The sequence below is a fragment of the Oncorhynchus nerka genome, linkage group LG18 (assembly GCF_034236695.1).
Source record: "Oncorhynchus nerka isolate Pitt River linkage group LG18, Oner_Uvic_2.0, whole genome shotgun sequence".
NCBI lineage: Eukaryota > Metazoa > Chordata > Actinopteri > Salmoniformes > Salmonidae > Oncorhynchus > Oncorhynchus nerka.
The window spans coordinates 32865721-32887749 of record NC_088413.1 but is presented as its reverse complement, the minus strand read 5'-3'; the positions used below and the strand labels follow the sequence as shown (position 1 = coordinate 32887749).

At 41.5% G+C, this 22029-nt stretch overlaps 1 protein-coding gene across 1 annotated transcript; it reads left to right on the top strand.

The window, feature by feature from the left end:
- The first annotated feature begins 2700 nt into the window (after window positions 1-2700).
- On the top strand, window positions 2701-19815 carry cmasa (cytidine monophosphate N-acetylneuraminic acid synthetase a). Its single transcript, XM_029688634.2, has 8 exons — window positions 2701-3055; window positions 4216-4358; window positions 5665-5820; window positions 10575-10705; window positions 11087-11181; window positions 12339-12510; window positions 15289-15451; window positions 16741-19815. The coding sequence occupies exons 1-8, from the start codon at window positions 2835-2837 to the stop codon at window positions 16953-16955; spliced, it is 1296 nt and encodes a 431-aa protein (XP_029544494.1). The 5' UTR covers window positions 2701-2834; the 3' UTR covers window positions 16956-19815.
- Window positions 19816-22029: the final 2214 nt, after the last annotated feature.

Below are 22029 nucleotides of genomic sequence, written 5' to 3'. Positions count from 1 at the left end.
TGTATTTGAATCATAATCATGTATACTTGAATCATGTAAAATATTGTTTTAAAAAAATCACATCAGTCATTCTGTATAAAATGTCATATGATAATAAATGAAACTGTTTGAAATGTAGGTGTAAATTGCTTGGTTTCAGAATCAAATCACCCAAAACGAACATATCAAAATTATCCAATACATGTTGTCCTCTACCATATAATATATAGTATAGAAATATTAATTATAGGGTGCAATGGTGCATACATTATTAATTTGGTTACCCAAGAATACAAATTTGATATGCACAAGTACATAAGCCAGTAGCGCCACCTAATGGTTAAAAAGAAACACTGCAACCAGGGCCATATTCAGATGGAAAATATTGAAATATAAATGTCATGAATAGAGCTGTTAGGATTCCTTTTCTACTTGTCAGAGGCATCTTCGTTCTTCATAAAAATGTTATATCTGAACGTTCCACAAAGTTTCTCCCTGCTGAACGCCCTCTGGGTGTTGGTGGTAGTGGTGGTATTTGTAACATAATTTCGAAAGGGTTTTCTAATGATCAAATAACTTTTTTAAATGATAAACTTGGATTAGCTAACACAACGTGCCATTGGAACACAGGAGTGATGGTTGCTGATAATGGGCCTCTGTACGCCTATGTAGATCCGGAATATCTACACAGTCAGAGCAGACGAATTCAATAGACATGTATCATGGAATAACCTCTTACCTCGTCCATCCCAGAAGCGGCGAAGAAGATTCCAACCTCCTTTGCATATTTCTGGAGATCTCTATATTGTTCATGACTGAACTCTAGATGGCGTTTGTGTTCACCGTATGTCTTTCCCCAGGAATGTTTGGAGGTGTAGGGACGCTCCAGAGCACGCTTGTTGAACTTGTACTACTAGTTCACTCTTCTGGAATTTGGCGCAGTCTGCCCCACAGTCCTGTGAATTGATGCCAACATGAGTAAAAGCACCACACACACACACACACACACACACACACACAATTTCCGTTTATGCAAATCCATGCACAGCAGCAATACAGTATCAGGATCACAGCAGAAAATACCTTTCCCCTCAGTCCTGCCATTTCTACATGAGCTTTTGATTTGAGGTTATTAAAGGGAGATTTACATGGGAGGGATGCAAGATGATTTAGTTGCTCCACACTCAGACATGGATATGTGTGCCTTTCCAATGTCACCCACATTAAGGGGCAGTTTCCCTGACAGAGTCCAAAAATCATTGAGCATGCTTTTAGTCCAAAACTAGGCTTAATTTGTCCAGGCAAAATGTAAGAATGTCTCTTCATGTAGCTTCCATTACCTTGGCCATCTTGAATATTTTCTTTGGGATTTCAATATCTCACTGATGGTTCTGTCCAATTTCTGCAATAATGAAACAGGGGTTAGAACCCCGAATCATCCTGCCAGGACCAAGTTCGAATTTCAGAGGCATTTTCAAAATAAAGTGATACATTTAGTTGGTAAATGACTAAAAGTCTATGGCAAATAAAGCAAACTATTTTTTTAAGGGTGAGATTGTCAGAGGCAATCTTGCACGGTGGAGAAAGGAAGAGATTGCTTATCACCTGCCCTTTTATCCAGTTCCTTTTAGTCGGCCCATCCAATGATATGCCAATATCCTCATCCGTCAAACCGAAAGAGACAGGTAGGATTTTTTTTTGGTAGAGTCGTTTCTGTTTACTTTATGGAACTGTCAGTTGGCAAGAGCACAAGAAAATCTAGTAACAGGCAAAAAAAAGTGTGCCTTCAGACAGTATTCACACCCCTTGACTTTAAAAATATATATATTGTGTTAAAGCCTGAAAAAAATGTGGCAATCAAAAAGTGTGCAACTTTGAGCATGTGTCCATTAGGCCTATGGATTTTGTTTTTCAGCATGAATTAGATTGAGCAATATAAACTCCACTTTTATTCCGTAGGCTGGGATCCGCACTAAGCCGTTTTTACAAGAGCGCGTTTTTCACTGGCTGTCCACTGGTTTCAAAAACAATGATTGATAAGCAGCTTAAACTTCTAGAATTCAACCGTTATTGGGTTCAAATGCACATTTAGATTTGTGAACAGCCATTCACAACAACCACAATCCGTAAACGCAAATAATCGCAATGAGAGAGCAGCAGTGTGATTCACATCAATGCGCTGCGTAGATATCAATACTAAGTGATCTCCGTATCGCCGTAGACTACGCCACTACTGTCATCTTTACCTCCAAGCGTTTATTCAAATTGGATCATCTTTGGATGCCGACAGCAGTCGCATAATTGGAAGACATATATTGGATTGTGGCCTACAAAAACCTATTCCTGCTCTTTTCCCGCGATCCATCAAACACATTTGGTGTGTCGTCATAGTGGTCTCTGATTTTTGGTCAGACTCGCTCAGGTGGAACAAATTTAAATATTTTTTTCTGAATTTAAAACTAATCCTCGAAGTAATCATCTAGATTATCAGAAGTATCGGTAATCTGATTACAATACTTTTGCTGGTAATGAAACGATTACAGTTCCCGTTTTTAGTAATCCCTTCCACGTAATCCGTTACTCCCCAACCCTGTAAAATAGTAAAATAATGAAAAACCCTTGAATGAGTAGGCGTGTTCAAACTTTTGACTGGTACTGTATATCAAGGAAGTATTTCTATATTCCACAGAGTATTATCATATTAACTGTTCTGTACAGATGATGATCAGACTCACGTTACAAATGCTGGTTAACAATCCAATACATTTAGTTTAGATTGTTTCACAAAAGTAGTGCGCTAGTCTTTTACTAGTCCCGTATTAGCAGACCAATATTGACGTCATCAGCACAGGCAAATGGCTGCTGCAAGAAAACGTACGCTATCTGGATTTGAAGATGTGATTGATGGAAAAACAACGATTTTCAAAGACAGCGGCGAGAAGATACACGTTGCAGCCCTGATCCTAGCTAGGGGAGGCAGTAAGGGGATCCCCCTGAAGAATATAAAAGTTCTGGCCGGTGTCCCGCTCATCGGATGGGTTCTGAGAGCTGCGGTGGATTCCAAACAGTTTGACAGGTGATTCCGTTCAATCTACAATTGACTTTCCAATGTAGCTACAGTATATGGATTTGCTCTGAGGCTGTTAATAATAACTAGCTGCAACAAATGCATGTGACATTCTTGTTTTGCGTGCACGGATAATATTGTTCATCCTAGTGATAAAGTATATGTTGTCTATGATGATTGATGCATTTCGTCATATCTGTACATTATCAATTGTTTGTGTGTGAATATAAACCCATGTCAGATTCTTATTGAAATAGTTTGTCAAGAGGATGTTTGAAAATGAGCTGTCTCTGACTGTCTTGGCCACGCAAGACCGGATTGCATTGATGTAGTGGTGTACTTTAAAAAAAAATGTTTTACCTTTATTTAACCAGGCAAGTCAGTTAAGAACAAATTCCTATTTTCAATGACGCCTATGAACAGTGGGTTAACTGCCTGTTCAGGGGCAGAGCGACAGATTTGTACCTTGTCAGCTCTGGGGTTTAAACTTGCAACTTTCCGGTTATTAGTCCAACGCTCTAACCACTAGGCTACCCTGCCGCCCCACTTAAGTAAACGGTACTTAAGTAAAAATACTTTGCAGTATTTGCAATAATTATGTCGTTTTGTTGGGTATCTGTACTTTACTTTACTATTTATATGTTTGAGTACTTTTACTCCACTACATTCCTAAGGAAAATAATTTACTTTTTACTCCATCAATTTTCCCTGACACCCAAAAGTACTCGTTACATGTTGAAAATGGTCCAATTCACACACTTATAAAGAGAACATCCTTGGTCATCCCAACTGCCTCAGATCTTGCAGACTCACTAAACACAAATGCTTAATTTCTAAGTCATGTCTGAGTGTCTGAGTGCCCCTGCCTATCCATTAAAAAAAAAAAAAAAATAAAAAAACATGCCATCTGCCGTTTGCTTAAATACAAGGAATTTGAAATGATTTATACTTTTGATACTTAAGTATATTTAAAACCAAATACTTTTTAGTCTTTTACTCAAGTAGTATTTTATCGGGTCACTTTCACTTTTACTTTTACTTGAGTCATTTTCTATAAAGGTATCTTTCCTTTTACTCAAGGATGACAATTGGGTACTTTTTCCACCACAGCCTACTTGTTACAAAGTCAACTTCTTCATTTCAACTTCTTCATTTCTTTCTCCCACCAGTGTGTGGGTATCAACTGATCATGATAACATTGAGAAGGTGGCCAAGGCATGGGGAGCTCAGGTTCACCGCAGGAGCCCAGAGGTGTCCAAAGACTCCTCCAGCTCTCTTGACACTATCCAGGAATTTGCCCGATTAAACCCAGGTAAGGGGTGAATCTCAATTGTAATTTCCTTGATTCCTCATGTCCTCACTCCTTGCCTCCTTCTCAAAATGCATTCGAGGAGGAGATCTGAGAGGAGGAACTGCAAATCTTCTGCTCCAATGTGCCGTGAGAAGGAGACAAGGAGGGAAGTGTGAGGAATCAAGATAATACAATTGTGATTTACTCAATGGCATAGCAACAGGGAAGTATCAACGTTTGTTATAATTTATTGTGACAAAACCACACCCTCTTTGATGCTTCACTGTCTTTGTTAGGACTCTTAGGCAGTGCTTTGTTATAGATGCCAGCCGTTAATGGAAAATATGCAGAAGAACATATTAGCTAGACTACGGCTCTGGGGTGATATGTATCAAGCATCTCAGAGCAAGAATACCGATCTAGGATCAGATCCCCCCCAGCCCATGTAGTCTTATTCATTGTGTTCTTTGAGGCAAAGCTGATTGTAAATGTCACGTCTTCCGCCGAAGTCGGTCCCTCTCCTTGTTCGGGCGGCGTCACTGGCCTTCTAGCCATCGCCTATCCACTTTTCATTTTCCATTTGTTTTGTCCTTTGTCCTTACACACCTGGTTTCAATCCCCCAATTACTTGTTCATTACTTAACCCTCTGTTCCACCATGTTTGTTTGTGAGTGATTGTTTATTGTATTGCGGTCCGTTATTTGTGGCCTTGGATTTATTGACGTGTATTGTGATTATAGTTGAATAAAATTGCATACATTACTCATATCTGCTGTCCTGCGCCTGACTCATCTACACCTGCTACACACAGACGCATTACAGTAAATCTGTAGTCCTCCTTTGCTTCACTTGATACGTACAACCTCCAGGGCCGTAGTGCCTGCTGCAGGTTTTCATTCCTGCCTTTTAATCAGATCCTGAGAACCACTTGCTGGGAAACCAGATGTACGGTCTGACTCTCCACTCTCCAGCCAATCAGTGACCGTTCTTGTCTAGCTAGGTAGAAACAAAACCAGCACGACTGCCATCAATGAAAATGCTCACGTTTTGTTGTCTTTTAATTCCATTTCTAATCTAAGCATAATCCCAATCCGAGTAAATTTTTGCATATCAAGTATAAACAGAGTTTCAGTTGCTATCTTATTGATAGTGTGAGAGTGACTAGACAACCCACGAATAGGAGTTTATCCAAATAATGTGGGACTCACTCCGTAGCTACAAATGTCAACAGTGACCATATAGGTTTATTCATATCTCATATCATATGACTATCTGGTTAAATAATGGATAAATCAAACATCTGCTGTGTTGTGTTGACTTCCTCCAGAGGTGAATGTGATCTGTCACATCCAGGCTACGTCTCCCTGCTTGCACCCCTTCCACCTGAAGGAGGCCCTGGAGTTGATCACCAATCAGGGCTTCACGTCTGTCTTCGCCGTGGCCCGGCAACACCACTTCCGCTGGCAGGAGGTCAAGAAAGGAGGTATGGGATAGCCATGTGTTATGTTTAGGGCTTTCCGGGGTAGCCTTGTGTTATGTTTAGTGCTTTCCGGGGTAGCCTTGTGTTATGTTTAGGGCTTTCCGGGGTAGCCATGTGTTATGTTTAGGGCTTTCCGGGGTAGCCATGTGTTATGTTTAGGGCTTTCCGGGGTAGCCTTGTGTTATGTTTAGGGCTTTCCGGGTAGCCTTGTGTTATGTTTAGGGCTTTCCGGGGTAGCCATGTGCTATGTTTAGGGCTTTCCGGGGTAGCCTTGTGTTATGTTTAGGGCTTTCCAGGGTAGACTTGTGTTATGTTTAGGGCTTTCCGGGGTAGACTTGTGTTATGTTTAGGGCTTTCCGGGGTAGACTTGTGTTATGTTTAGGGCTTTCCGGGGTAGACTTGTGTTATGTTTAGGGCTTTCCGGGGTAGACTTGTGTTATGTTTAGGACTTTCCGGGGTAGACTTGTGTTATGTTTAGGGCTTTCCGGGATAGCCTTGTGTTATGTTTAGGGCCTTACATGTAGGTTTGTTTTCCCGGACACAGATTAACCCTATTCCTGGATTTTAAAAAAGGTAAATGGAGAATCTTAGTCTAGGATTAGGCTTGATCTGTGCCTGAGGAAAAACTGTCCCTTACTTAATAAATTGTGTCAGGAGTTTGCCCTGGCCACATCAACATGGCCAGGAAAAACTTGAGTAGCCTAGATATGTTGTATTTGAAAACACCTACCCAATATAGCTTGTTGTAAGATGCTAATGCTCAATGATAATGAATTGTTTATATAGGGCCTTTGACAAGCACAATACATGGAAGTCATCCCATCCACCAACAATCACTGTATCACAATAGAGAGATGAGGGGTGTTTAGACAAGTACGTATTTTTTTTCTCTGGACAAGGAAAATCTAATCAAATCAAATGTTATTGGTCACACACATATTTAGTAGACGTTAAACCTTTTAGGGCAAGGCGTCCCGCTAGCGGGACAACTTCCGGTGAAACTGGAGGGTGCGCAATTCAAATAAATAATCATAAAAATTATGGATATTAAACATTTAGGCACATATAAGTGTCCTATATTGGTTGGTAATTTACATTCTTGTTAATCTAACTGCGCTGTCCGATTTACAGTAGCTATTACAGCGAAAACATGCCATGTGATTGTTTGTGGACGGCGCCCCACATCAAAATATTTTTCCACCGGCACAGGTTTCATGAATTCACAAATAGCGATTAAATATTCACTTACTTTTTGAAAATCTTCCTCTGATTTGTCATCAAAAGGGTCCCAGCTATAACATGTAGTGTCGTTTTGTTAGATAAAATCCTTCTTTATATCCCAAAAAGTCAGTTTAGTTGGCGCCATCGATTTGAGTAATCCACTCGTTGAACATGTAGAGAAAGGAATCCGAAAATCTACCCCTAAACTTTGTTTCAACAAGTCAAAATACGTATCTATTTTCTCCTCAGATACCCTAAAATGTAATCAAACTAAAATATTTCTTACGGAAAGAAGTATGTTCAATAGGAAACTGATTTTAGCAGGTGCGTCCTGCCTTCATGGCGCACAAACACGAATTTCCAAGACTGTGTCCCTGTACTAAAACTGATACTTCTTCATCGTTTTTGAAGTTACTCGTCTGAAACCTTGAACATAGACTGCTGACACCCTGTGGAAACCATAGGAATTATGACCTAATATTGCCATTCAAAGGGTTAGGGTTAGGGATAGCGTTAGGGTTAGATTCTGTTTGGTTTTTCTTTGGATTTTCTCCTACCATATCTATTGTGTTATATTCTTCTACATTATTTTAACATTTCTACAAACTTCAAAGTGTTTTCTTTCCAATGGTACCAATTATATGCATATCCTGGCTTCAGGGCCTGAGCCACAGGCAGTTTACTTTGGGCACGTCATTCAGGAGGAAATTGAGAAAAAAGGGGCCTAGCCCCAAAATGCAGGTGTAGCAAAATGCATGTGTTCCAAACTCCAAAAGTGAAGTAGTATCTAACAATTCACAATAATACACACAAATCTTAAAGAAAAAGAATGGAATTCAGAAATATATAAATATTAGGGCGAGCAATGGCTGAGTGGCATTCACTAAAATACAGTAGAGTACAGTATATACAGTGAGGGAAAATGTATTTGATCCCCTGCTGATTTTGTATGTTTGCCCACTGATAAAGAAATGATCGATCTATAATTTTAATGGTAGGTTTATTTGAACAGTGAGAGACAGAATAACAACAACAAAAATCCAGAAAAACGCAAGCCAAAAATGTTATAAATAATTTCCATTTTAATGAGGGAAATAAGCGTTTGACCCCTCTGCAAAACATGACTTAGTACTTGGTGGCAAAACCCTTGTTGGCCACCAGGTTTGCACACATCTCAGGAGGGATTTTGTCCCACTCCTCTTTGCAGATCTTCTCCGTCATTAAGGTTGCGAGGCTGACGTTTGGCAACTCGAACCTTCAGCTCCCTCCACAAATTTTCTATGGGATTAAGTTCTGGAGACTGACTAGGCCACTCCAGGACCTTAATGTGCTTCTTCTTGAGCCACGCCTTTGTTGCCTTGGCTGTGTGTTTTGGGTCATTGTCATGCTGGAATACCCATCCATGACCCATTTTCAATGCCCTGGCTGAGGGAAGGAGGTTCTCACCCAGGATTTGACTGTACATGGCCCCATCCATCATCCCTTTGATGTGGTGAAGTTGTCCTGTCCCCTTAGCATAAAAACACCCCCAAAGCATAATGTTTCCACCTCCATGTTTGACGGTGGGGATGGTGTTCTGGGGTCATAGACAGCATTCCTCCTCCTCCAAACACGGCGAGTTGGGTTGATGCCAAAGAGCTCCATTTTGGTCTCATCTGACCACAACACTTTCACTCAGTTGTCCTCTGAATCATTCAGATGTTCATTGGCAAACTTCAGATGACCATGTATATGTGCTTTCTTGAGCAGGGGGACCTTGCAGGTGCTGCAGGATTTCAGTCCTTCACGGCATAGTGTGTTACCAATTGTTTTCTTGGTGACTATGGTCCCAGCTGCCTTGAGATCATTGACAAGATCCTCCCGTGTAGTTCTGGGCTGATTCCTCACCGTTCTCATGATCATTGCAACTCCACGAGGTGAGATCTTGCATGGAGCCCCAGGCCGAGGGAGATTCTTTTGTGTTTCGCACCAACTGTTAACACCTTCTCACCAAGCTGCTTGGTGATGGTGTTGTAGCCCATTCCAGCATTGTGTAGGTCTACAATCTTGTCCCTGACATCCTTGGAGAGCTCTTTGGTCTTTGCCATGGTGGAGAGTTTGGAATCTGATTGATTGCTTCTGTGGACAGGTGTCTTTTATACAGGTAACAAACTGAGATTAGGAGCACTCCCTTTAAGATTGTGCTCCTAATCTCAGCTCGTTACCTGTATAAAAGACACCTGGGAGCCTTAAATCTTTCTGATTGAGAGGGGGTCAAATACTTAATTCCCTCATTAAAATTCAAATACATTTATAACATTTTTGACATGCATTTTTCTGGATTTTTGTTGTTGTTATTCTGTCTCTCACTGTTCAAATACACCCACCATTAAAATTATAGACTGATAATTTCTTTGTCAGTGGGCAAACATACAAAATCAGCAGGGGATCAAATACTTTTTTCCCTCACTGTACATGTGAAATGAGTAAAACAGTATGTAAACATTATTAAAGTAACTAGTGGTCCATTTAAAGTGACCAGTGATTTCATGTCTATGTATATAGGGCAGCAGCATCTAAGGTGCAGGGTTGAGTAACCGGGTGTTAGACGGCTAGTGATGGCTATTTAACAGTCTGATGGCCTTGAGATAGAAGCTGTTTTTCAGTCTCTCGGTCCCTGCTTTGATGCACCTGTACTGACTTCGCCTTCTTGGATGATAGCGGGGTGAACAGGCAGTGGCTCGGGTGGTTGTTCTTCTTGATGATCTTTTTGGCCTTCCTGTGACATCGGGTGCTGTAGGTGTCCTAGAGGGCAGGCAGTGTGCCCCCTGTGATGTGTTGGGCAGACCGCACCACCCTCTGGAGAGCCTTACGGTTGTGGGCGGAGCAGTTGCCGTACCAGGCGGTGATACAGCCCGACAGGATGCTCTCAATTATACATCTGTAAAAGTTTGTGAGGGTCTTAAGGGCCAAGCCAATTTCTTCGAGGCGCGGTTGCGCCTTCTTCATACTGTCTGTGTGGGTCGACCACTTCAGATTGTCAGTGATGTGTACGCCGAGAAACTTGAAGCTTTTCACCTTCTCCACTGCGGTCCCGTCAATGTGAACAGGGGCGCGCTCTCTCTGTTGTCTCCTGAAGTCCACGATCAGCTTCTTCGTTTTGTTGACGTTGAGGGAGAGGTTATTTTCCTGGCACCACTCCACCAGGGCCCTCACTTTCTCCCTGTAGGCTGTTTCGTCATTGTTGGTAATCAGGCCTACGACTGTTGTGTCGTCTGCAAACGTGGTGATTGAGTTGGAGGCTTGGCCACGCAGTCATGGGTGAACAGGAGTAAATACGGGGGCTGAGCACGCACCCTTGTGGGGCCCCTGTGTTGAGGATCAGGGAAGTGGAGGTGTTGTTTCCTACCTTCAACACCTGGGGAAGGCCAGTCAGGAAGTCCAGGACCCAGTTGCACAGGGCGGGATTCAGACCCAGGGCCTCAAGCTTAATCATAGTATTAACCCTAGTTAGAACCTATTAACTGATATTGATTATTTTGCTCTCTCCTCTTCAGGTAGTGTAGCCACCAAGCCACTGAACCTTGACCCGTCTAACAGGCCCCGGAGACAGGACTGGGATGGAGAGCTGTGTGAGAACGGATCTTTCTACATTCATACCAGAACGACAATAGAGAAAGGCCTGCAGGTAACTGGCACTATACCCCATCGGGGCCCATAGTCACAAAGTGTTTCAGGATAGGATTGCTGATCTAGGATCAGTTTTCCCTTTTCTATCATTATTAATGAGATTGTATGGGCAGGGAGGACCTGATTCTAGATCAGCACTCCTATCCTGAGACGCTTTATGAACAGTGGTCCTGATGTGCATGTCTGCTGCTGGAGGTGAACCCTATTTTCCTCAGGTGATCAATAATGTTTGGTCATTCAGTGGATGTGAGCTTGACCAGAGACAAAAGACACACTGAGAAATCGACTTACTGATCTATAATTCTAGATATTCTATTGTCAACTGCCATTGTTTCAAATGATAATTGAAATCCCCTTTCTCTTGCATTGTCTTTCTCAGGGGGGAAAGTTGGCTTACTATGAGATGCTGCCAGAGTACAGTGTGGATATTGATGTGGATATCGATTGGCCCGTGGCAGAACAGAGAGTACTGAGGTAGTCTGAAGAGATTCACATTCTCTCTCTCTCTCTCTCTCTCTCTCTCTCTCTCTGTGTTTACTTGAACAAACTTAATCGGTGTCCCTTCCACAGGACGGTTGAGCTAACGTAGGCTAATGGAATTAGCATAAGGTTGTAGACATATCTGATATTGTCAGAAAGCTTCAATTCTTGTTAATCTAACTACACTGTCCAATTCACAGTAGCTATTACAGTGAAAGAATACCATGTTATTGTTTGAGGAGAGTGCACAATTTTGAACATGAAAAGTTATTAATAAACAAATTAGGCACATTTGGGCAGTCATGATACAACAGTTTGAACAGAAATGCAATGGTTCATTTGGATCAGTCTAAAACTTTGCACATACACTGCTGCCATCTAGTGGCCAAAACCTAAATTTCACCTTGGCTGGAATAATACATTATGGCCTTTCTATTGCATTTCAAAGATGATGGTACAAGAGGCAACACAATAAACATTGATGTAACACAGAGGAGTCATTATACAAATGCATTTCCCTGTGTGTTCTGGTACGACAACTGCTTGGCATTCGACCGCAAGTCGCTACGAAGGGTAGTGCGAATGACCCAGTACATCACTAGGTCCGAGCTCCCTGCCATCAAGGAAGTTTATACCAGTCGGGGTCAGAGGAAGGCCCTAAAAATTGTCAAAGACTCCAGCCACCTAAATCATTCTCTCTGCTACTGCACTGCAAGTGGTACCGATGCACCAAGTCTGGAAACAACAGGAACCCCAAGATATAAGACTGCTAAATAGTTAGTTAAATAGTTAACCAATAGCTACTTGGAATATCTGCAATGACCATTTTTGTAATAATCTCTTTTGACTCATCACATGATGTTTATCTCGCCCGTTGTCCTAGTCACTTTATCCTTACCTATATGTACATATCTACCTCAACTACCTTGTATCCCTGCACATTGACTCGGTACTGGTAGCCAAGTTATCATTACTCATTGTGTATGTATTACTTGAGTTCATTTTTACTTTTTTTCTCTCTCTCTCTCTCTGCATTGTTGGGAATGGCCTGTAAAAGTGAGCATTTCACCTTTAGTCAACGCCAGTTGTCTACGAAGCATGTGACCAATAAGATTTTTTGATACAATTGTATTTGATTTGTTCCTCTCCAGGTTTGGTTACTTTGGCCTGGACAAGCCTGAGGCGGTGCGTCTGCTGCTGTGTAACGTCTCCGGCTGTCTGACTGACGGCCGCGTCCTCATCTCTGTCTCTGGCGAGGAGATGGTCTCTGTCAACACCAGAGATACCACGGGTATCCGCATGCTGCAGGGAGAGGGCGTGGAGGTACGTCAACTGTAGATATAGAACATATAGAACATATAGGACATACACCAGAGAGGGAAAGGAGATACGGTGCAAAGATAACGTGATGAATACGGATGATGGAAGATCGACGTCGATTCGTCGTTGGAATTTGAAAGATCACATGTGGTAACAGCAAATAGTGACAGACAGGCTTTACTTTATTTTATTTTTTATTTTTTTTACAGTTGAAAGAGAATCCCAATCATGCGATTACTGCTCCCACAAATACATGTGTTGTCTATGTTGTAATAGGAATTTCCAGGTGAACAAAAAGGAGAGCGTTGGTAAAGTCAATCAAAAATATATCGGTTTTATTACAAGTTGCAACAGAGCGACACCATCCAGCCCAGAAGCAGAGAAAACGTCTAACTGACCTCTTGGAGACGGGGCCTTTCTATCCTAATCAGACAGCACCACATGTTCAGTAAACACCAACACCAGAGAGGCTTGTAGGAAGACAAAACAAAAAGGCAGCGACTGTCAGCTGATACAGAATCAGTGTTCACAGGATGTCATCAGTACAATACAACAGTGAATAATCAGTGTGTCCTTGTACATCCAGTCTGGCGTCAACCACTATCAACAGATATGAGAATAATCCATAACATTCACTATCAAGTCTAGTGACCATCAACCTGCACCTTGAGTGTCACAAACAGAACACTGGAAATCATGTGTATTACAGGAACTCAAAATATGCTAAACATTGTGTTGATCACTCTAAACTAAAGATGAACTTTAGTCATCTTAAATTTCCCAATTACATACGAAGAAGAGGAGACAATTCATTGTTTTGATAGTGAAGTTACAGGTCATCCATACTCAACAGGGGCGGCAGGGAGCCTAGTGGTTAACCGAAAGGTTGCTGGATCGAATCCCCGAGCTGACAAGGTAAAAATGTGGTGCTCTGTCCCTGAACAAGGCAGTTAACCCACTGTTCCCCGGTAGGCCGTCATTGTAAATAAGAATTTGTTCTTAACTGACTTGCCTAGTTAAATAGATACAAAATAGGCGGACTGTGATCTGGACCCAGAACGGGGTCAGTACAGACTGCGGATTCTGACCGAGTTTTTAAAATAATAATTATATGAATATAAATACAGTTTGGGGGGAGGGGGACATTTTGTCAGGATTTGACTCATGCTATGATCTGAACACACATAAGACATGGAACATGTGTAGAATTGCAGGCAAAGAGTTTTAAAACGGCACATTTTTCTCTCTGCCAACAGGAGGGGTGCGAACAGTTTGGGGTTGCGAGGTAGAGGTTTGTTAATATGCTGATAAATGACAATATCCATCCGAACCTTTGCCATCTTGGAAATTTGTGTGACCGGACCTTCTGAAATAGTATTAGAGTATAATGACTCTATTTTTCCAGAAGACACTTCAGTTGTGGCAAGTCAGATAAGATAAAGATATATAGTAAACAAAAAATGGCAACATTCACACGACAGATACAAATGCTTACAATATAGATATACACTTTGTGTACAAAACATGAAGAATACCTGCTCTTTCCATGACAAACTCACTGGGTGAAATATGATCCCTTAATGATGTCACTTGTTAAATCCACTTCATTCAGTGTAGATGAAGGGGAGGAGACAGGTTAAAGAAGGATTTTTAAGCCTTGAGACAACTGAGACATGGATTGCGGATGTGTGCCATTCAGAGGGTGAATGTGTGCCATTCAGAGATTGAAGTGCCTTTGCATGGGGTATGGTAGTAGGTGCCAGGTACACCGGTTTGTGCCAAGAACTGCAACGCTGCTGGGTTTTTCACACTCAACAGTTTCCCGTGTGTATCAGGAATGGTCCACCACCCAAAGGACATCCAGCCAACTTGACACAACTGTGGGAGTCAACATGGGCCAGCATCCCTGTGGAACGCTTTCGACACCTTATAGGGTCCATGCCCAATGAATTGATATTAGCAACTCAATATTAGGAAGTGTGTTCTTAATGTTTTGTGCACTGTGTATATATTAGATAAATATAAGTCACAAACATATAATTTCCTTTAAAAGCCATGCTATAGAAAAAAAAGAAACCCCTGTTAGATACCCGAGTCCAGCACAGTAGCCAAGTTACTGTCTGCCCCTGGTACGTCTAGATAAGCCACAGCTCCTCACTGAAAGCACCACCCATTAAACACACACAGGCTACTATTTACTCTAGCTGTCATGTGTATCATGTTTCAGGAGGAGACCCAGATGCAGACAGTGTCGAAGTAACACCGTTTATTAGTAGAACAGGGGGCAGGCAAAACGACAGGTCAAGGGCAGGCAGAGGTCAGTAATCCAGATCAGAGTCTAAAAAGGTACAGAACGACAGGCAGTCTCGGGGTCAGGCAGAGGTCAATAATACATTTTTTCAGTTTTACAGCAAATTTCCTTCAATTCTACACATTTTGCAATAGGGTGGAGGCAAATGTTTGCTGTTTTTAATGATAACTGATGAGCCATCGGCCCACCCCGGTCGGTAGTTGGACCATGCTCACCACAAGTTTAGAAAGCTGGCTGCTAAACTAACTTAACGATCTTTAACATTAAAATAAATGACTGACTTGGGCTAATTGAGTGACTGCTGATGCCCAACCAAATTTTGAAATTGTACCTTGTGTATTCTATTATTCTAACTCTCAACAGGAAGTTGAGACCCCGAGACCCCCCCCCCCCCTAAAAAAAAAGCACAAATCAGAGCTTGCATAGAACACTTAGACAATAAATCAAGTGTTTTATGCTGTCTCCTCCAGGTGATCCTGATCTCGTCCAATGAGGACCTGACCAAGGCCTTGGCTGACAAGCTGTCCCAGAGAACGGGCTGCGAGGTCAGACAGCTGGGCAAGGACATCCAGGGCGAGGCCAAAGCCATGATGGACGACAGGGATCTGGGCTGGAAGGAAGTCGCCTATATGGGTATACTCACTATTCTTTTCACTTAACTGACTACTACTACTAATATTACTATTACATTTACTTGTTTAGTGATCATTTGTAAAGTGGCTCTCTATTTTCCTTCTGCGTGTAGGTTAGGCTACCACTGCAGAAAACTAATGGCATTGTTCTGAGTTCATGTCACTGTCAGTCAATTGATATTTATGGGCAATGTGAGAAGGGTGATGTCAGCTGTCAAGTCCTGGAGAAATTGAGATTCAATTTAAAATGAATCAATTTCTATACTGAACAGAAATATAAACCTAACATGTAAAGTGTTGGTCCCATGAAACATGAGCTGAAATAAAAGATCCCAGATATTTTCCATATGTACAAAATGTTTATTTCTCTAAAATGTTGTGCATAAATTTGTTTACATCCCTGTTAGTGAGCATTTCTCCTTTGCCAATATAGTCCATCCACCTGACATGTGTGGTATATCAAGAACCTGATTTAAACAGCATGATTGTTACACAGGTGCACCTTGTCTTGGGGATAATAAAAGGCCACTCTATGTGCCGTTTTGTAACAAGTTTTCTCAGGTTTTGTGGGAGCGTGCAATTGGCATGCTGACTGCAGGAATGTCCACCAGAGATGTTGCCAGAGAATTGAATGTTCATTTCTCTACCATAAGCCGCCTCATCTAGCACATCCAACCGTCCTCACAAACGCAGACCACGTGTCACCACGCCAGCCCAAGACCTCCACATCCAGCTTCTTCACCTTCGGGATCATCTAAGAACAGCCTCCCGGACAGCTGATGAAACTGTGGGTTTGCACAACCAAAATTATTTTTGCACAAATTGTCAGAAACCGTCTCAGGGAAGCTTATCTGCTTGCTCGTCATCCTCACCAGGGTCTTTACCTGACTGCGGTTTGGCGCCGAAACCTACTTCAGTGGGCAAATGCTCACCTTCAATGTCCACTGGAACGCTGGAGAAGCATGCTCTTCACGGACAAATCTCTGTCTTTATTTCAATTGACTGATTGCCTTATATGAACAGTAGCCTCAATTGTTGCATTTATTTTTTGTTCAGTGTATGATTTCACTAATTCATTTTTAAGATTTCCCTAAACCCAAAATTGGAAACTATTCATAACAAAAATCTATTTCTATGATTTCCTTAAATCATGTAATGTTTTTGCATATTTTATCCATGTTGTGTTTTTGCAACATACTAATCATCCTACGAATACTTCCAGAACCACCTTATGGACACTTTAATAGATAAACAAACTCATCTCACCCCTCCATTCCATCCCTCCTACAGGTAACGATGCACCAGATGTTGACTGTCTGAACCTGGCTGGGCTGAGTGCAGTACCCCGGGATGCCCCAGTGGTGGCAATCAATGCTGCTAAATACTCCTGCCACAATGTTGCAGGCCTTGGGGCTGTGAGGGAGTTTTCGGAACTCATCCTGCTGCTCAAGAAGAAGGCCAAGTCTCAGATGGAACAAGACCGCATCCACAGAGATACATTCTAAACTCTAGAATGTGTTCTAAAGTCACAGAGATACATTCTGAACTCCAGAATGTGTTCTAAAGTCACAGAGATACATTCTAAACTCTAGAATGTGCTCAAACTCTAATCTGGCTCAGATCTGTTCTAAACAAAGAGTTGCATTCTTGAAGCCTGAGTGCCAGTCTGTTTTTACTCGTTTGCCAGCTCCTTGTCATTCCAAACATATTTGGCATTACAATTCCAAAAAGAGTTAACTAGAGAGCAGAAACAGACGGGCACTCAGGCTATTTTATTCTAGACTATCAGACAAACCTAAACCTGTGCCAAAGATTAGGCTAAATGACCTTGAAGCTTATTGACAATCCTCAATACTTTCTCTGGAGTATTTACTCACTTTCAGGCACGTAGCTCAAGTTGAGGTGTTTTTTTACAGGTTGTCAGATCGAGGTAGTTTTAGTTTTACAGGTAGTGTTGACAAATACAGTCAGTGTGTGTATAGATATATATTAGTATATACACTGCATGCACAATTTAGGCAAGTGAGTATTCTGATATTATTTCAATGCACATTTTCCAACTCCCAAACTATATAAACTTGAATGCTTATTGGATTGAATTATATTTGTGTAATGAGGGAGGATGTGGCGAAAGTGAATAACACCTTATAAACTCAGCAAAAAAAAGGCAGTCCTCACTGTCAACTGCGTTTATTTTCAGCAAACTTAACATGTGTATGAACATAACAAGATTCAACAACTGAGACAAACTGAACATGTTCCACAGACATGACTAACAGAAATTGAATAATGTGTGTGTGTGGGGGGGATCTGGTGTGGCCACCAGCTGCATTAAGTACTGCAGTGCATCCCCTCCTCATGGACTGCACCAGATTTGCCAGTTCTTGCTGTGAGATGTTACCCAACTCTTCCACGAAGGCACCTGCAAGTTCAGTCTGAGCACTGAAGGAGGGATTGTGGGTTCCTGGTGTAACTCAGGCAGTTGTTGTTGCCATCCTGTACCTGTCCCGCAGGTGTGATGCTCAGATGAACCGATCCTGTGCAGGTGTTGTTACACGTGGTCTGCCACTGCGAGGACGATCAGCTGTCTGTCCTGTCTCCCTGTAACGCTGTCTTAAGCGTCTCACAGTACGGACTTTGTAATTTATTGCCCTGGCCACATCTGCAGTCCCCGTGCCTCCTTGCAGCATGCCTAAGGCACCCTTTACAATGTTTAAACCCTTACAATGAAGATATGTGAAGTTATTTTGATTGTTACGAATTATCTTTGACAGACAGGGTCCTGAAAAAAGGGACATTTCTTTTTTTGCTGTGTTTATCAAAAGGTGTGCATAATTATTAGGCAGCTTCATTACCTCAGGTAAAATGGGCCAAAAAAAAAGAGATGTAACTGACACTGAAAAGTCCAAAATTGTAAAATGCCATTCAGACAGATGCAACATTCTTGAAATAGCTAAACTATTGAAGGAATGACCACCGGACAATCAAACGGTTCGTTTGCGAATAGTCAACTGGGGCGCAAAAAAACGCATGGAGGAGAAAAGGTGCAAATTAACTGAAAAAGACTTGAGAATAATTAAACGTCAAGCTAACACGAACCCACTCTCCTCCAGTTGCCACCATATTCCAGAACTGCAACCTACCTGGAGTGTCCAGAAGTACAAGGTGTCAAGTGCTCAGAGACATGGCCACGGTCAAGAAGGCTGAAACACCACCACCACTGAATAAGATTCACAAGTTGAAGCGTCAAGATTGGGCAAAGAAATACCTGAAGACAGGTTTTAGGGTCAGATTAAATGAGTGACTGTTGATGGACCAGGTGGATGGGCACGTGGCTGGACCAGTAATGGACACAGGGTGCCACTTCGAGTCAGGCACCAACAAGGTGGAGGAGGGGTACTGGTATGGGCTGCCATCATTAAGGATGAGGTAGTTGGACCTTTTTGGGTTGAAGATGGACTGAAACTCAACTCCCAAACCTGCTGCCGGTTTCTGGAAGATTCTTTCTTCAAGCAGTGGTACAGGAAGAAGTCCTCAGCATTCAAGAAGGCCATGATCTTTATGCAGGACAATGCTCCATCACCTGCATCCAAGTACTCAACTGCTTGGCTAGCCAGCAAGGGCCTCAAAGATGCCAGAATAATGACCTGGCCCCCTTCCTCACCTGACTTAAATCCTATTGAGAACTTGTGGGGCCTTCTCAAATGTGAGATTTACAGTGAGGGAAGAGAATACACCTCTTTGAACAGCATTTGGGAGGCTGTGGTTTCTGCTTCAGTGAAGTTGATCGTGAACAGATCAAGAAACTGACAGACTCCATGGATGGAAGGCTCATGACAGTTATTGAAAAGAAGGCTAGTTATATTGGTCACTGAAAGGCCAAAAATGTTATTTGTCGTTGTGTGTTATGTTACCCTTACTCTAAAAACAGAGAATTAACAAGTTGGGAGAAATTATTTTTGTAATTTAATAATTCTGCACACTTATATATTCCCCTGAGAAAGACAACTCACTTTTCCTTTGTTAAACATTCAGGTTTGAGGTTCAATAACATTTGATTGACTGAGAGCGTGGCGTTTGTTCAACAATAAAATGAATCCTGAGGAATACAATTAGTCTAATAATTGTGCACGCAATATATATATATATATGACATTAATTTGTAGGCGATTTTGATTGTTTTTCTCACAACTTTTTAATTTTGTCTTAATGTTTTTTGAACGTAGTATGACATTGATTTGAGTTGCTTTGAGATTCTTGTTGGGTTGGTTGTTAACTTCCGTAGTGTATTTTGCTTGCAATTTGTTTGTGAAATGCTGTATGATGTACTCATAAATGAAAAGAAAACAAAATAATTGTAATTTGGCATGGTGTCATATGCATTCATTTTTATAAAGCTGCACCATTTTCTCTCCACCCCATTGCAAAATGTATAGAACTGTAGGAAATGTAAATTCTCTCTCAACCGTCAAGAGGGGGGGGACCACTAAAATGTTTTGCCACCACCAACAAAATCTCGTCTAGGACCCCCAAAAGGCTAGAGCCGGCCCTGCATGGATTACAGTTAGTGGTAAACCAGAGACTGGTACCCAGATTATATTGAGATTTTAAATCAGTTGCCTACCCACAATATACCATAATGTCAAATTGTAATTATGTTTTAAGAAATACTTACAAATTCATTACAAACAAAAAGCTCGTTTTTTGGGTGGGCTATTAATAACATGTGCTGAAAACAAAGCGTTATGTTCGGCCAAATCCAAAACATCCCTGAGTACCACTCTTCATATTTCCAAGCACGATGGTGACTGCATCATGTTATGTGTATGCTTGTCATCGGCAAGGACTAGAGAGTTTTTTGGGGGATAAAATGAAAAAAATAATAGAGATAAAAACAGGCAAAATCCTAGAAGAAAACCTGGTTCTCTGCTTTTCAACAGACACTGGGAGACAAATTCACCTTTCAGCAGAATACACTAGTTGATTACCAAGATGACATTGAATGTTCCTGAGTAGCCTAGTTAAAGTTAGCTTAAATAATTAAAAAAATATATGGCAAGACGTGAAAATGGCTATCTAGCAATGATCAACAATCAAGTTGACAGAGCATGAAGAATTTTCTTAGAGAATAAAAGTGCAAATATTGTACAATTCAGGTCTGCAATGCTTTTAAGGTGACTTACCTAGAAAGAATCACAGCTGTAATCACTGCCAAATGTAACTTGACTCAGGGGGTTGAATACTTACGCAATCAAGATGTGTTCTTATCTTTTTTTAATTTTTTGTAATTTTTTTTTTTTTATAAACGTTGAGAATTTTTCTTCCACTTTGACATGAGATTATTTTGTGTAATTTTTTGACAAAAAATGACAATCAATTTTAATCCCACCTTGTAACACAACAAAAGGCGGAAAAAGTCCAGCGGTGTGAATATTTTCTGACGGCAGTATATATTATATTACATCCTACAGTGACTCACAGTCTCTCCTTCAAGTCTAACTCCTGGCTTCTCGCTCTGTCTTTCTAAGCAAACTTCACTATAACACCATATAGTCAACTCTAGACAGTACATGTGATTCCTCTGTTTCTCCGTCTATCCTTCCAGCCTGCCGTTCCCTTGGCTCATCTACGGCCTGGTCAATGACTTCCAAGGCGGTGCAGGTGAGCAGCAACGGCCTGTTCTGCGCCATCGTGCTCCTCTTCCTCATGTTGCTCTTCGTCATCATCTCCATCGCCTCCTGCAAGTGGAAGATGAGCAAGGTGCTGGGAGGCCTCATGTTTTTACTGTACATCTTCTTCCTGGTAACCAGCGTCATGCTGGAAGACAAGATCATCATGTGTCCCATCTCCATCTGAAGGCCCCTCTTCAACCCCAACCTCCTGGAAACACAAACACACCTTCTCTCTCACACACACACACATACAGTACACACGATCAATTGATCCTCCCGTTGTCAATGGGGGCTTCCATTGGGAGGAGCAGTAGAAAACTAGCCTGACTTGATTGATTTCAAATGCCCGAGCACAATCAATAGATTATAAATCGTTAATTTTGAGCAGGGCAGACGGACCTGTCGATGATTGTTTGATTGATGACGCTACTGCCCAATGGGATAGGTTTCTCTCCACATCACATGACCATATCCATGAGCTTCATTGGTTTAAATCCATTGTTGACTGAAAGACCTGTAGGTTTTCAATCCAACCCCAGTTGTAACTAACCTGATTCAGTTAATCAGCCAACTAATTATTAGAATCAGCTGTGCTTGACTATAGTTGGAGCGAAAACCTACAGGACAGTAGCTCACTTGGAAAAGTTTGGAGAATCCTGAGTATAGTAGTCTAATTGCATCACAACAATCAAGTCATTTTCTTATAAAACTTTATAACATGCCCAATATTGCCATACTTGTACCATAATAGTGATTTGTTATATCACATCCTAGTGGGCATAACTGGTTAAAAATGTATTTTCTAACAGTTTTGCGGTGTTAATGTCTTTTGAACCAGTTTTGCTCACTGGGATATACAGCGCCTATGGAAAGTATTCAGACCCCTTGACTTTTTCCACTGTTAGGT

Bases quoted from the DNA above. Each gene is read 5' to 3' on its own strand.
- cmasa (XM_029688634.2), top strand. From the start codon at position 2,835: ATGGCTGCTGCAAGAAAACGTACGCTATCTGGATTTGAAGATGTGATT. The intron at 4,359-5,664 runs GTAAGGGGTGAA...GACTTCCTCCAG, and splicing joins ATTTGCCCGATTAAACCCAG to AGGTGAATGTGATCTGTCAC. The intron at 15,452-16,740 runs GTATACTCACTA...TCCCTCCTACAG, and splicing joins GAAGGAAGTCGCCTATATGG to GTAACGATGCACCAGATGTT.